Consider the following 15960-nt stretch of genomic DNA (forward strand, 5'->3'; position numbering starts at 1 on the left):
CAGAAATTCATTAGATTTTTTTTGTTTAAATATAGTTTTAGTCCCTGCAAATATGCCTCGTTTTGGTTTTAGTCACTGTAAAAAAAATTGTAGAAAAAGGTCCTTGCAAAATATTTTGTTTTTTAAAATAGTCCCTGATCTCACTTTTGTGATGATTTGCATACGTGACACATGATGACTGAACCCATTTTATGCAAGTTTCTGTGCGCCGTGGCCCACATAAAAATCATGTACTTTACATGTTCAGATTATAAAATATGAAATGTCTCTCACCCTACAAAATAAGGTTCTAACACGGTTTATGACCAGTTCAAATGATATAAACCGAACAATTTTGGGGTTTTTTTTTCAGATTATATAATCTGAACCAGATCAAAATGTGGACGATGACTTGGTCAACAAGATTCAGTCATTGAAAATGTTTTTTCAGTTGGTCAGAAACACTTGGCTGGTCAGGATCTCTTTAACCACGATTTTTGACCATGCATTAACAACCTTATGCATTTGTAATCATAATCATGATTACATGTTAGTTGCAATTTTAAGGGGGTTGTTGTTTTTGTCGTTGAGTGTTTGAAAACAATTTTAAATAGGATCTTTCTATTCATTCTATGTGTTACATGCATCTTCCCAATCTTGCATAAATATAGATAAACAAAACGAAAAATAAGAATAGGTAAACACACAAGTTTGATTATTGGTTGGAACAATCATTGGTCAGCTATACTTACATCACGACCGGACTTTAGATTACTAGGATCCTCTTCCCCTAGAAACCAGAGGGTTGACAAAAAAAAAAAAGAATAGATAAACACAACGAAAATAAGATTACATTGATTTTTAGAAATTGCAATAAAAAAACCAACCATTTGAATAAATATACAACCGACCATTCAAATAAAGATACAATGAAAGGAATCAAAGGAATAACAACTCGTAATTTCTCATACCAACTCAACACCTCTCATTCTTTTAAATGGTCGGTTGTGTGATTATAAAAAAAAAAAAGAAGTTAAAAGGATTCAGAAACCTTTTTTTTTTTTTAAAACCATAAGGCACAAAACGAAGTTAGCACAATTGAAAACACGTGAATCAAGTTCATGTGAGCATACATTTATGAGAATCGAAGATACATAAATTAAATTCACGTCCATTTCTTTCAATTAAGTTCCACAGACACATATATTAGAATTATAATTTCACCCACACACACATATTAGAATTAAAGATACATGAATTAAGTTGACGTCTGTTTCCTTTTAAAAAAAGTTCACGTCCGTTTATCTGAACTCATTTTAAGTAGCCCTACGTGCACTTCATCCTTGTGCGCCCCTGTGACATCAGAGTAAAAAATGAAACACATAAAATTTACAGAAAAATTGGAACACGACAAACGAGTAAAGGGAAAATGAGTTTGACTTAACGTTTTCCAGTTAATTCTCGCGTTTCAAGCAACTCTTGCCGTAAAAACGCATAAACTAGAAATCGAGGTTTCAAGTTAGACATGCGTCTTTTGCCATCTCACCATCGAAACAAAAATGAAACGGCGATGAGACAAAGGAAGAAGAGAAAGAGAAGAGAAATAGGACGTGAAATTAGAAGAACATAATAATGGTTGAAAATTTAAAAAGGAATTAAGGATATTTTTGTCAATTCGAAATGAAATTAGAAAGAAATCCATCGAAATTTTAGGAATAATGTAGTGATGACCTAACAATCTAACATTATTCTTACTACTGAAATTTCATTGCTCTTTTCTTTCTCTTCTCTTCGCTTTCTTCAATCAAATTTCAATTTCATTTTCGATTTCAATTTTTTGAATCGAAATGGGTTGTACGGTGAGAGAGAAACACATCAGAGCTAATCGGCGGCCACGATCAACGGCGACGGCGGCGGCGGCAAAACCTGATTCCGATTCATCGGAAATCAAAGATGCGATTTCGAAATCCATAGAGGAATCAGGCCTCAAACCCTTCAAATACGATCTTTCTCGCGTGGATTCTTTGAATTCTCACTGTCTGATCCCTATTCCCAATCCAAACCCTAATTCTGATGAACCTGGTTGGGGCTACTGCACTGAGGAGCAATTGGAGGAGATTTTGTTGAAGAATTTGGAGTTTGTTTACAATGAAGCTGTTTCGAAGATTGTTGCTTTGGGTTATGATGAAGATACGGCGTTGAAAGCGGTTTTGAGGAATGGGCATTGTTATGGTGGGATGGATGTTTTGACGAATATTTTGCATAATTCGTTGGCGTTTTTGAATAGTAATAATGGTGCTTATGTTGGTGTTGGTGTTAATGGTGCTGTTTGTGCTGGTTTTGCTCGTGAGGGTGAGAATATGGATGAGCTTGAACCGGTTTTCGCTGATTTGAAGCATTTGGAGGAGTATTCTTTGGCTGGGATGGTGTGTTTGTTGCAACAGGTTAGGCCGAATTTGAGTAAAGGTGATGCAATGTGGTGTTTGCTAATGAGTGATCTTCATGTTGGGAAAGCTAGTACTATAGAGATTCCTGTGCCTGGGAGTGCGAGTGCGGGTGCGAGGGGAGCTGCTGTTGTTGAATCTGGTGGTGGTGGTGGTAAGGCTCGTACTAAACCGGTTGCTCATAGGTCTTTTCCACCCTGTAAGTTTCATGAGGGGTGGGGATTTGGAAATGGGGATTACCCCACGAATGCGAATGGGATATTGTCTTGTGCTCCAGTTTTGCAGAGGGAGATTGAATTCCCGAAGAGGTTTGATCTTTCTCCGCCAATGAAGTGCTTGTTGAAGAGAAATGTTGCCATGTTTGCTGCTGGTTTTAGAGCAAACACCAAGCAATTGCAGGCGAAGGGGAAGGCCAATGTTCCTGGTCGTAGTGCTGTGTCGAATTTGGATTCTCCGGTTGTATCTGGGGCTGAAACCACGGTTGATACGTGTGGACACTCTCGGGTTGTTGATAACCAAGAGGCTGTGAACTCGGTGCTGAGTAAATTTCGTGACTTGAATCTTGATGAAAATTTGGAGTTTGTGGCTGAGGATCAGAAGGATGAAGTGATAGTGAGTATATTTCATCAGATAAAGGATTTGGAAAAACAGGCCAAGGAGCGGAAAGAATGGGCTTATCAGAAAGCATTGCAGGCTGCGAAGAAGCTAAGCAGTGATTTGACTGAGCTCAAAACATTACGGATGGATAGAGAAGAGACCCAGAAATTGAAGAAAGGGAAACAGGCACTTGAGGACACAACCATGAAGAGACTCTCGGAGATGGAGAATGCTTTGAGAAAGGCTAGTGGTCAAGTGGACCGTGCAAATGGAGCTGTGAGAAGATTAGAGACTGAGAATGCTGAAATCAGAGCAGAGATGGAGGCCTCCAAATTAAGTGCATCAGAGTCGGTGACAGCTTGCTTAGAAGTTGCAAAAAAAGAGAAAAAGTACTTGAAGAAACTTCTAGCTTGGGAAAAACAGAAAGCTAAGCTGCAAAAGGAGATTTCTGATTTGAAAGAGAAGATATTAGAGGATCGAGAAGTGTCAGCTCAGAATAAGCAGCGCCAAAAAGAAGCCGAGGTTCTCTCTTCGCCCCTTATTATTTTATTTATATATATCTATTGACAATGCCACACACAAACCACCAAAAAGGAACAGAAAATATCATTCTGCTCTGTTTGCATAGAATGAGTTTATTGATCGGAATTGCATGTTGCATGTCAGAATAAAAGTAACATGTTTCAACCATAATCTGTGTGACTCATTTTGCACATTGAATTCCATTTGGTTGAACTTTACATGTAGTTTACGGCTTGAAACAAGTAGGAGTTTAAGTCCTGGGCCAAGCCAATTCCCAAACAGGGATTAGTCCACAGTCTCACCCAAAGAAAATTACTTGTTTCAAAATCAGACATCAACATGGCCTATACTAGTGTGACACAGTTTGCTATTGTCACGTTGAAATTGATCGTTTTGTCATAAAGGGATTTTCAGTCATTGAATGCATATCTAATTGGGAGATTAATATCTTATAGTTCAGTGTAGCAGTTTATGATTATTAGTTGAAAAAGATTACAATTTTGTATTCCTTTTCTTCTTTTTCGTGCCTTTGATGCATACTGGTAATTTATCAATGAACCATGTATGCATAGCTTGGAGACAAAACTGAGCCATTGTTTCATACGGCACATAATTGAAGTTTGTGTCAAGACATGGGGGTATACGGCACACTAATTCAAATTCTATGGCACATTTCAAATTTTCTGCATCCGTATCTTTGTTTGTCAATACTTGATTGCATGTATTTATGCACACACCAGAATAGTTCATGGCAGAATGTGGTTCGAAGCAGCTGCTCCAAAATATGATACAGCTGCTAAGCAGATAGCAGAATGACCATTACACCAAAGATAGATGCAATGTGAATTTTTTTATAATTTGTAATATACACATAATTGGTATTTGATACTAAAGGTCTCCAGTACTCAAGAGTCAAGACACATTTATCATTAATAATCAAAATCTCAAGTACTTCTTGATTCTCGGCTTCTTCTTGGCGCTGTGTATTCTGAGCCTCTTCCATGCAATTGTAATCTTATGGCCTATTTGTTTTTGTATCCAACAGGTAGAGGTTATAATTCTTATCTTATTTTATGTTATAACAATGTTGTTAAATAGCAGCATTAAAGCGATATAGCAAAACATATTTTGATAACTCTGCTATGAGAACTTCGACACTGTCCTAGTTTCCCTATAAGGGAAATAGCGGCCGCATGTGTGCTATACATGACTTATTTTTAAAATGGAAAAACTGAATAGTTATTGAATATTGCTACTATGTTCACCGTAGGACCTGAACTTTAAATACTTGAGTTTTGCTCTGCCTCCCTTCTAAATATTTTGATATTCTGTACTATATCACTTTTTAGTGTATTTGGTTGCTGCATATTCATGGGTGTTTATTTTGGTAGCCATATGAAAAAACTTGTTTGCTTGCTTCAATTCTTGATGATCCTAACTTATATTCTATAGGTATTTTCTTATTAATAAAGGCGTAAGTGACTTTAAGAAAGTGCTAATCAATGCCCTAATGGTACTGATTAATAAATCAAAAGTTATGAAGTTTTTCATATAACAATTCTTTAGCCAATGCCCCTGGGCATTGGTTAGCATGACTCTTGATATTATCACACCTGAATTTTCTTTTTGTTGACTGTATATTCCTGTGATTTTGTTAGCAATGATCTGTCACTTCAACCAATAATACGTATCTTTCAAATAAATCTGTGCTGAAAAGTGCATCTCGTCACCAAAAAGAAAAACAATAATTTGTTATTTCTAAACCATTTATTTTGCATAATCCTTAATTACAGGCTAAATGGAAGGAGGAGTTGAAGGCTCAAGAAGATGCCTTGGCACTCGTTGAAGAGGAGCGCCGTTCCAAGGAAGCAGCTGAATCAGATAATAAGAGGGGGTTTGAGGCTTTGCGTCTGAAAATAGAATTAGATTTCCAGCGCCACAAGGATGATCTAAGCAGACTTGAGAATGATCTTTCGCGCCTTAAAGCATCTGTTCGATCTGCTGCATTGCATCACCAAAATACTTCACCCATCAAAGACTTTGAGGGTACAAAGCCTCAAAGAGAGACAATTGCTAAGCTGCTTCTGGATTTGGATGATTTATCAGAAAGTGAAGCTAATAACAACAGAGAATGCATTATATGTATGAAGGATGAAGTCTCCGTTGTTTTCTTGCCGTGTGCTCACCAAGTCATGTGTGCTAAATGCAGTGATGAGTACGGGAAGAATGGTAAGGCTGCTTGTCCTTGCTGCCGAGTTCAAATCCAACAGAGAATCCGTGTATTTGGGGCATGCTCGTAGCTTAATTTATAGATATATTTCAGTGACTTGGGTAGATATACCCCGTGAATTTTACATAAATTTGCACTTACTTATTGGGACAATTTGTCTCCCTGTTCTCCAGATTGCATAGGAGTTTTGTTCATAGGCAAGAATTGTTCTTATTTATATTTACAGTTACATACAGTATAAAATAAAATAAAAACAAAGTTCTTGCATTAGCTTATCCGTTGCCTTGTTTGAAAATAAGAAGTTGGCAACAGAGTCATTTTATTTTGACAGATGATGACCTTCCTATTCCATGGCAAGTTTGGTCCATTTTCCCTCTAATCTAAGTATAACCTGATTCAAAGCCTTTCCTTTTGCCGATTTACATATGTAGCTGCCGATTAATAAATGGTATGCCAAGGAATTAACTAATTGAGATTTCACTCGTTTAACAGGCAGTCCCTCGCGTGCGAGACTCATGTCTTGCTGGTGCATCACTATTTTTACTCCTTGGATTAATGACTTTGTCTGTGATAATATGGTGCACCTTGATGATTCCTTTCTCATCCAAACGAAATTCTTACCTCTGATTTCACAGACAAGTCTTTAGTGCAAATTTATGTTTAAACAAACCCTCTTCTTTTTAATTTTCATTTTTCTTTAAAAACAAATTGTTTGTTTCGTAATATTATGAATATGGTTGAGGGTTTTAAATATTACTATATCCAACAACAAAGTAGAAGAGAAAAGCCTCATTTTATCTCAGAATCAAACTAGTTTTGTTGAATCTTCTTCAACTATTCTGGTCTAGCAGCTTGTGGAGGGATTTTTAGAAATTGGAAAGGTCATAGTCTGGGTTGCTTAGCTTACAACATTGGGGTAGCTAGTGCAGTTTATGCTGAGATTCTTGGTGTCATCCTAGCTATTGAATGTGCTCATCAAAGAAATTGGACCAATTTGTGGGTTGAAACTGATTCAATATTAGTTACCTTGGCTCTCAAGTCTTCTCATATTGTTCCTTGGCAATTGAAAAATAGATGGGAGAATTGTTTGATTTTAATTAGTAATATGCACTTCTTGATTACTCACATTTTTAGAGAGGGCGACCATTGTGCTGATAAGCTAGCCACTTTAGGTTTAAGTGTGATCAATTTTACTTGGTGGAATTTTGCTCCTGCAGAAATTTTGAGGGACTTAACTAGAAATAGGTTAGGTCTCCCTAATTTCAGATTTTGTTAAGGTTTTTTGAGGGTCAGGTTTGGCCCCTCCTCTTTGTATCTATTTTCTTTTTAATATATTTGGGTCACTGTCCTCAATGGACAAACCTTTTTGCCTAAAAAAAAAAAAAAAGAAAATCAATGAGTATCTAAGAGAAAAAGAAAAAGAACTGGCGAAATTCTCTACTGGCAGAATTCTAAGAAACTTATTTTAAGTCCTCAATTTTCACTAGTAAGTTAACTCACAAATATCTCATCTCTGTCCAACATCTCATATTCTTTCTTTCACTTTTACATTCTCAAATAAATAAATAAAAAATGTAATGAAACTTCTTTAATTTTTTTAAATATAAATATATAACTCTCGTTGATTTTATAAAATTTAAAATCAACTGTAGCACATTGAAATATATATTTTTTAACAGAGAAATAATATTTATTATTATAAAACCTCTAAATGTACATAACTAGGTGTTAGAGAAATGCTATTAGTAGCATAGTTTTGCCACATACTACCCCTACTTAAAGGGTAAAAAAATATCCTTTAGCTTAAATTGCATGCTTTGTGAAAAAGTAATGGCTACCCTTTTTTCCAAGAGGAAAAGGGAGTCTGTTACCAATTACAATATGAATTATCTGAGAATAAAGAGACCACTAATTTCCAGCTTCCCGTGAACCAAAGGGCACCTTAAATGCTACTAATCAAACTTTTATGGTATTGCTTTGCTTGCACACTGCCCACTGCCTTTCTAAATGCTACTACTCTAATAATATATCAACTCATAATTTAAATTTTTTTAACACTTAAAGTATACTTAATTTAAACACAAAATAGTTTTATGTTGAATACATAGTCTATATATGTGTTGAATTGTGATAGAAGAATAGTAAAATCACCACAGAAAGATTCAACAGATAAGGAAAAAAGTATAGCTCAGAGCACAAGTTGTAGTCAAGCCTAATAAAGAATCTGATACAAATATAAAATGATAAAAAAAGCAGTAGCCAAAACCAGAAAAATGAAAATAACACAAGCAGTTAATAATTGATATCTAATTAAGACATGAGAAAGCTACTCTCATTAAAGCTTTGAGCACTTTATAATGTAATACATGTGAACATAAAAATGACATGTCTAGTTTTTTCTCCCTATACAACAACCATATAAAGTTCATGTCTCTGTAGAAGGTTAGAGTTCTCAGCATCATACATCTAGAAATCACCATTTTTTTTTTTAAATATTTCTTTGCTACTTTCACTATTATCAGTCTAATAAGACCTAGCCCTTTTATAAGAAATGATTCCTAAAGTTCATGATGGCCTTGAAATGGCTATGGCTAGGAATAAGAGTGGCGAAAACCTTGAGAAATGGAAGAAACGTATCCATGTTTTTGGTGAGAGGCTTAAAAGGATTCCTTGTTTGGTTTGGAAGACTACATGGAAGGTCGGATGTGATGATCCAAGAAGGGTGATCCATGCATTCAAAGTTGGTTTATCTCTTACTCTTGTATCATTGCTTTATATATTGGAGCCACTCTTTAAAGGTATTGGCCAAAATGCTATTTGGGCTGTCATGACTGTCGTCGTGGTTTTCGAGTTCACTGCAGGTATAAAATAGTCTTGTTTTGTGCTTTTTCATCCATGATATTGGCAAAAAAAATATAAATAAATGCGACCGATACAGCAGCAATTGTAGATGAATACTGCAATTTAAAACTATGATAGAAATAATATAGTAACATAGACACATACTCCCTCCGGTCACATTTATAAGCAAAAAACAACTTTTTAGGTACATTGAATAACTAATGTATCTAACATATAAATGTGACCGAATACATTAATTATTCAATGAATCTAAAAAAGTGTTTTTTGCTTATAAATGTGACCGGAGGGAGTAGTTTATTGATAACTTTAATATGTAAACTTTTTTATGGCAGGGGCAACTTTATGCAAAGGGATGAATAGAGGATTGGGGACACTATTAGCTGGATTATTGGCATTTCTTCTAGATTATGTTGCAAATGCATCTGGTCAGATCCTTCAAGCTGTTTTCATTGCAGTTGCAGTTTTTATAATAGGTATATATTTGATAATCTAAATGGTTCCACTAAAGTTAATGCCTTGAAAAATTCCCTTTGTTTTGATAAATTGCTCAAATATTACTCCTATATGTATAATGTTATTATTTGAACATCACAATTCTAACAGCGTTGATGTGATTGAAAGAAAGAAAACAAATGCATAAAACTCAAAATCTTATGTTTATGTAGTATCCAACAATATTTGTTGTCATCACTCAAACTGTAACCTTCTTTTCACTATCTTGTAGCTAGTCTGGAGGCCTCAATTGTAACCAACTTCTTTTCACTCAAACTTTTATCGAAATTATTTGTGGTGTCCTGTTAATTTGTTGTGTATGGCAGGATCTACAGCCACTTATATGAGGTTTATTCCTTATATAAAGAAGAATTATGATTATGGTGTGGTTATATTCCTCTTAACCTTCAACTTGTTAACTGTTTCGAGTTACCGGGTTGATCATGTCTTGAAGATGGCACATGACCGATTCTTCACCATAGCCATTGGTTGTGCCATTTGTCTTTTCATGAGTCTTTTAGTATTTCCAAATTGGTCAGGGGAAGACCTTCACCATTCCACGGCTTTCAAACTTGAAGGCCTAGCCAAATCTATAGAAGGTATGCCGAATTCATAACACATACATAGTATCAAAGGTTTTATTACTTTGTATATTAGCAACTTATTGTAAGGTGTAAAATATTGCAGCTTGTGTCAATGAATATTTTTATGGAAAAATTGAAGTTTCTGGTGATATAAAATCATCTGAAGGTCCAATATACAAAGGTTATAAGGCTGTTTTGGATTCAAAATCCACAGATGAAACATTGGTAAGCTACCAATCTTGTTTTGATCCATTCAAAATCATGCTAAGTATAATATAGCTCACACTAAGAGCTGGTCTTCATGAGAAATTCTTGTATAAATGTCAGATACCACAAATTATGCGTACTAAGTCAAACAAAACTAAATGATTCATAAGTCTTTTGTGCCTAATAAATATTTATTTATTCAAAATGATCATATATCAGTTGTTAATTAGCTTAAAATAATATCTTGATCTTCAAATGGTTGTGTTTTCAATTGTGTAGGCATTACATGCAAGTTGGGAGCCAAGGCATTCTAGGTACTGTCACAAATTTCCATCGCAACAGTATGTAAAAGTTGGAAATGTTCTTCGCCAATTCGGGTATACAGTGGTAGCCCTACATGGCTGTTTGAGAACCGAAATTCAGGTAGCGTAACATTTGAGTTCTTACATAGTTTTAACCATTTTTGTGAATCTGTCCGTGATCACAGTTTAGCATCTCATTTGATAAATGACAGTGATACCTTTATATTCATTGATGGAATAACCACTTTGACTAGTTCAAATAGTAGTTATATTTATAAGTGGGACAATCGCCACCCCGTGAATTTGCTTTTGGAATTGAGTGATACTAGAATCCAAATTTTAAGACGTATCAAATTATGTTGGTGGGAAACCAGTCATCGAGCCACTCAAAGATAAGTCTAAATTTCACTCTCCAAATAACTCCCGCGTAAAGTGGGGGCAACCTTCACCCTACGATTTAGCAAATTCTAAGATACTTTTAACTGTAGTTGTAGAAATATGAAAAAGGATGCATCATTCAATTTCTAAGAAAAGAGAATTCTTCTCTACTGCTGTAGCTTTTCTAGTATTTTTCTCCTTTTAATTCAATTTATTATCCTTTTCAGACACCACAATCTGTTCGAGTCCTGTTTAAGGACCCTTGCATAAGGCTAGCAGCAGAGGTATCAAAAGCACTAATAGAACTAGCCAACAGCATAAGAAGTCGGCGCCATTGCTCACCAGAAATACTCTCTGATCATCTACATGATGCATTGAAAGACCTCAACGCAGCCATAAAATCTCAACCACGACTCTTCTTAGGCTCCAATGACATCCAAGCAAACAACATGCTCGCCACCATAGCCGCCTCTCATGGAAAGAGCTCACTCTCAAGCGTTAAAACCGATTCTTCAGCTTTGTTAAATTGGAAAACCAAAAGTGTATCAGCTGAACAGACAAAGGAAGAAGAACAATTACCGGTACGTAAGGTGTTGAGAAAGCAGATGAGTAAAATTGCTATCACTAGTCTTGAGTTTTCTGAAGCATTGCCTTTTGCTGCTTTTGCTTCTTTGCTTGTGGAAACGGTGGCAAAACTGGATTTGATAATTGACGAAGTTGAAGAACTTGGGAGGTTGGCGTGTTTCAAAGAGTATACACCTGGTGATGAGTTTTCTATTAGTTCTGAGAAACCAAGAGTTGATGTTTTGGAGAACCATTTACCTTCTCATGGAGTAGAGTGATTCTGAATGGGAGCAGGGAAATACATTAATTTCATAATATATAATATTGATTATTCACTAATATATAAATGATTGTGATGATGTATATGTTTCATTATTTTTTATCATCAGACTATTTACTCTGGTAATTTTAGATGAGATTCAATAATTTTATACTTCAAATCTATTCCTTTTTCTTCTTTCTATTTAAGAGTAAGTCCAACATTGTTTGGAACAAATTAAGATCCAAGTTCTACGAAAGTTGAGAATGTTTGGACCTCATGCTAACATGGTACGTGTCAGAGTCAAATGCCTAATGTCCTTAATAGTTGATCCAATCCAATAAGCTAAAAAAGGGCACGTAAGACTTGAGAAGCTTGAGCCGAAGCGAACAAAAAAGAAGGAAGCAGGCCTAAGTCTGAGCATGGTTTAAAATTGTGGTTGAAGTTATGTAGTAAACCTTGAAATTACAAATGAAAAACGTGACTGATGCAGCTACAATTGCAGAAAAATGTGACTGATTCAAGAACATAATCTAACTAATGTTGAGCCCAAACTATACACATCAATTAACTGTGTACCACTCTTACAAGCAAGTGCAGATTTCTATAACTCAATTCCAAGTTGATGACTGTAAAGATCAAAGTGGTATTAACTAATAACAGAAAAGGCAAAATGCAAACGGTATGAAAATCAGTAGGCAGTCAGTAATAAAAATAACATGATGCAAAAGTAGGCAAATTAGTTGGCATTGGCATAATGCAAACCAAATACCAAACCATATGTTTGATAGCAATATACTAATGTAAACCAGTATGCAGCCGATAATAGCAGCAATATAAAATTACAACCCAAATGCCAAACCAGTTGTAGTTACGACATGCAAAATCAGATATATTAAATCCCTTTGTAAGGAGAGTCGCAACAAAATTCACAGATAGGCGTAGCTAAAACATAATATAAGCAAAACGTGGAAGACTCCACAAATGTGTGTTTACCATTATTTTGATACGATGGAGCCCGTAAAATCAAGATAAAGAACTGCATTTTATTGAATGATAAAGGTGAGCTAAAGGCTTTACAATGGTAGAATAGTAGAAAAGAAAAGATAAACTAGAGTGTGAACACTCCTATCAGAGCTAGGCTCCTACACCATAGAGAACATCTCTACACCAACAGACTCTCAACAATAACCTTGATAAATGTCAATCAGACACGGCAACCCATTGCACCGACCAAGAATACGGAACCTGTAAACTGTCGCTGGTCAGAGAAATATGTTGGTGTCTTTTAGGGGTTTTGTTTTGGTAGTCGCGATAATGCAACCTCAAATGGCCACAGTGTATATGTTCTTCGATCCAAACTCCGTTACTCACTGAAATTGGGCCATTTGTAGAATAAAATGATTACTAAAGTTGAAAAGTTTAGGGTGTCTAAGCTTGCCAAGTGGTCTATGTCCTGTCCTATGTGTGCCATAAGCTCCTCTAACCCAGAGTACCTAGCATCTTTCAACCCATAACAATGAAACCTGATTCCATCACTTATATATTTACTTCCCATAATACTCCTCCCTAATGTCTCATTTCCCAAGCAAATCAATCACCTTTCTTTTCCCTCGTAATTACTTCCCCTACCTTCTTCTCTTTCCGCAACGTCAGCATTGCTCTTCAGTCTTCACCCTCCTCAAGAAAATAACTGTTCTTGCAAATTATTTGAAGAAGAAATGGCGCGACAGAGAATTTCAAGATCAGTATCAGTGCGAACGAGAATCAGCAATTTACCTGACGAGATTCTGATTCACATTCTTTCATTTCTCACAACCAAAGAATCAGTTGCAACAAGCATTCTTTCAAAGAGATGGATTCATCTATGGGACCATGTTCCTAATCTCATTTTCCCCAACATCAAAGTAAATGGCATTCAATCCAATTACACTTTCAACGAGTTTCTCTTTTCTGTTTTAATCGCTCTTGACACCAATTTCATCAACACTTTCCACCTACACATTCATTACAGTAACCCTAATCTTGCTTATCATCTCAGCTTTCCTAATGTCACTAAATGGATCAACCTTGTTGTTCAACGCAAACTTAACCATCTTCATCTCCATCTCGATAATGGTAACTTTTATAAGTTTCTTCCCAAATTGCCCACTAGCATCTTCACCTGCAGAACCCTTGTTAGTCTCAGTCTCTGTTGGTTCCCCTTCACCTGCAGAAGGGGTTTTCTTTTTCTGTAAATGGAATTCAACTTCCCTCGCTCACATCCCTTCGTTTGGTATCCATTAAGTTCTTACAAGTTAATGATTTTGTGTTGCTTCTAGCTGGATCTCCAATTCTTGAGGATCTTGAAGCGTCTGATATACACTTCTATGATGCGAAAGATTATCTTACCATTCAAGAGTAAAAACTTAAGCTTTCCCAAATTGACTAGAGCACATACCAGTGCATTTTGGTGTGATTTTCCGGCAAGAGCATTTTCTAATTCGGAGTCTCTGAGCATTGATACAATATTGTACACAAATGAAGAGGTCCGTTTCATTCTGAATATGATGCATGATACTCAATCTTTTTCATTGTTTCGGTTTTTCAAATAATTTACACACATATAAGTGTTGCGTCCGGTGTCAGGGTCTAATTTACACACAAATAATTGAACACAATACATTGATGGAGTGGGATGGAAAACACAGTAGAAATGTTATTCATATGCATTTTCTGTTGAGAACTTTTCCCTGATTTGATAGTGTGTATTCTAAATAATTTAAGTGAATCGGCTGCAGCGTCCTTATGATGACATTTATATCTTTCATAATTTGACCCACTTGGAGATTCACGATTTTGGGTATACGGTGTTACATGTGCTCCACGTATGCCCTAAGCTTCAAATTCTCAAACTTTGTCAGGTTTGTGAAGTTTTAAGAATCATATTTAGTTTATCTTTTCTTAACACATCTTTATGTTTTGTTTTAATGAATGTCTAATATTAATAGGCATTTAACGTGGCAACGTCGGATGGAGAAGATGATCAAGAAAGTTGGGAGGAACCGGAATTTGTTCCACAATGCCTTTTTTCATGCCTTACACCTTGCATTATTAAGGACTTCTTAGGATGGAAAAATGAGCTTCGGTTGGTAGAATATATTTTGAGAAATGCACAAAATTTACAAACTATGACAATCAAGTGCGAAAGTGAGCCGCTGAAAATAGAAAGAAAGCTATCCCAATTCCCGAAGGCCTCTGCAACATGTCAACTTTCAGTTTTTGAAAACATATAGACTATGTAAGTAGTAGTTTCTCTACCCCGCTCGTTGTTGCTTGATTTAGTGGTTTGAACTTTGAGCTATGAGCTATTGTTAAAGTCATGACTTTGTCTTGCTGCACAAGTTAAGGAAAAACCATCTTTAAATGATTTAGTTAATACTTGTTTACCTGCTTATTTATATATATCTATTAAACTTGTTTATGACTATCATTAGATCAATGCTTATCCATTTTATGGCCACTTGTATGCTAAACTCAGATTTGATGCATAACCATTGGGTAACAGGCGCATACCAAGGTTTTATAAGTAGTTGTTTTCTTAAAGGAATCCTTGTCTGTCTTTTACTTTTCTGCATTGTTCTCACCATCAATGATCAATGGTCATTTACTTTTATCTAATATATATGCAATATGTTACGAGGGCCCCATATAAGGTGTACCACGAGAAAGAAAGATCCACCTTGTAAAGTTAGAGAAACAAGTATGAAGTATTATATTGTGTTTGTGTTGGATGTCTAGTTTATATGGGAAATTTAACATCAAAATTATTGAATTTCTGCAATTCAATTAACATATAACATTTATTTATTTATTTTGCATGTAGATCTGGGCCTCTGGAAACAGTTTAGTCAGTCTTTCTTGGTGGTTACTTGTTGAAAAGCGAAAGAAGCTCTTGAGGATTTTGCACTGAAGCATGGTTTTATGGATAATTTTAGATATTTTTGTCAAAATCTTGTCAAATGGAATTGGATTTGCCTCTGCACTCTTGTCGAATTTTGACATGTTTAATTTCATGAGTGAGACACATTGATTTCTCTAATATAGCTTTTACAATACTTACCTTTAAGATCATAAGCTGCAAGAGTGAATAATGCAGTATCAGTATCTCTTATATCAATTGATGTACTTTCTTTTAATAGTCCAACTAGAGCAAGCATTGCTTTAGAACTTGCTCCAATTTACACTTTACGATCATCTATCATAGATAATATATATATTTTTGCTGCAACATTTTTTCTTGTTTCCATAGTCATTCCTGATTCAAGTACTTCAAATATGTTGTTAACTGCTCCTGCTGCCATTGTCAAAATCTTGTTGTAGATAGATAGTTTGAAAAATGCAGTCAAAACATGTTCCTGGATTCTTGAATATTTCGATTTTAAAATGAGTATAATTATAACACTATTTTTGAATCAGTGCGTAAGGTGTTGAGAAGCCAGATGAGTAAAATTGCTATCACTAGTCTTGAGTTTTCTGAAGCATTGCCTTTTGCTTCTTT

At 35.5% G+C, this 15960-nt stretch overlaps 2 protein-coding genes and 1 pseudogene across 3 annotated transcripts; all 3 read left to right on the top strand.

Moving 5' to 3' along the window:
• Nucleotides 1-1726: 1726 nt before the first annotated feature.
• Nucleotides 1727-6042, top strand: LOC146901266 (MND1-interacting protein 1-like). Its single transcript, XM_085733407.1, has 2 exons — nt 1727-3542; nt 5336-6042. Exons 1-2 carry the CDS (start codon nt 1827-1829, stop codon nt 5840-5842), a joined length of 2223 nt encoding a protein of 740 aa, XP_085589533.1. The 5' UTR covers nt 1727-1826; the 3' UTR covers nt 5843-6042.
• Nucleotides 6043-7960: 1918 nt separating this feature from the next.
• Nucleotides 7961-11601, top strand: LOC146901267 (aluminum-activated malate transporter 12-like). The gene is made up of 6 exons (XM_085733408.1): nt 7961-8633; nt 8967-9107; nt 9453-9725; nt 9814-9935; nt 10197-10340; nt 10825-11601. Exons 1-6 carry the CDS (start codon nt 8324-8326, stop codon nt 11437-11439), a joined length of 1605 nt encoding a protein of 534 aa, XP_085589534.1. The 5' UTR covers nt 7961-8323; the 3' UTR covers nt 11440-11601.
• Nucleotides 11602-12577: 976 nt separating this feature from the next.
• LOC146901268 (F-box/FBD/LRR-repeat protein At4g00160-like) lies at nt 12578-14698 on the top strand (annotated as a pseudogene). Its single transcript, XR_015021741.1, has 3 exons — nt 12578-13952; nt 14187-14323; nt 14411-14698. The product of XR_015021741.1 is annotated as an F-box/FBD/LRR-repeat protein At4g00160-like (transcript).
• The last annotated feature ends 1262 nt before the right edge of the window (nt 14699-15960 follow it).

The sequence above is a fragment of the Medicago sativa genome, chromosome 8 (genome assembly GCF_051527215.1).
Source record: "Medicago sativa cultivar Bolivia chromosome 8, Bolivia_mono, whole genome shotgun sequence".
Taxonomy (NCBI): domain Eukaryota; kingdom Viridiplantae; phylum Streptophyta; class Magnoliopsida; order Fabales; family Fabaceae; genus Medicago; species Medicago sativa.

Excerpts from the sequence above, each read along its gene's own strand:
- LOC146901266 (XM_085733407.1), top strand. The coding sequence starts at position 1,827 with ATGGGTTGTACGGTGAGAGAGAAACACATCAGAGCTAATCGGCGGCCA. Across the intron at positions 3,543-5,335 it reads AGCGCCAAAAAGAAGCCGAG|GCTAAATGGAAGGAGGAGTT; the intron begins GTTCTCTCTTCG and ends CCTTAATTACAG.
- LOC146901267 (XM_085733408.1), top strand. The coding sequence starts at position 8,324 with ATGATTCCTAAAGTTCATGATGGCCTTGAAATGGCTATGGCTAGGAAT. Across the intron at positions 8,634-8,966 it reads GGTTTTCGAGTTCACTGCAG|GGGCAACTTTATGCAAAGGG; the intron begins GTATAAAATAGT and ends TTTTTATGGCAG. Across the intron at positions 9,108-9,452 it reads AGTTGCAGTTTTTATAATAG|GATCTACAGCCACTTATATG; the intron begins GTATATATTTGA and ends TGTGTATGGCAG.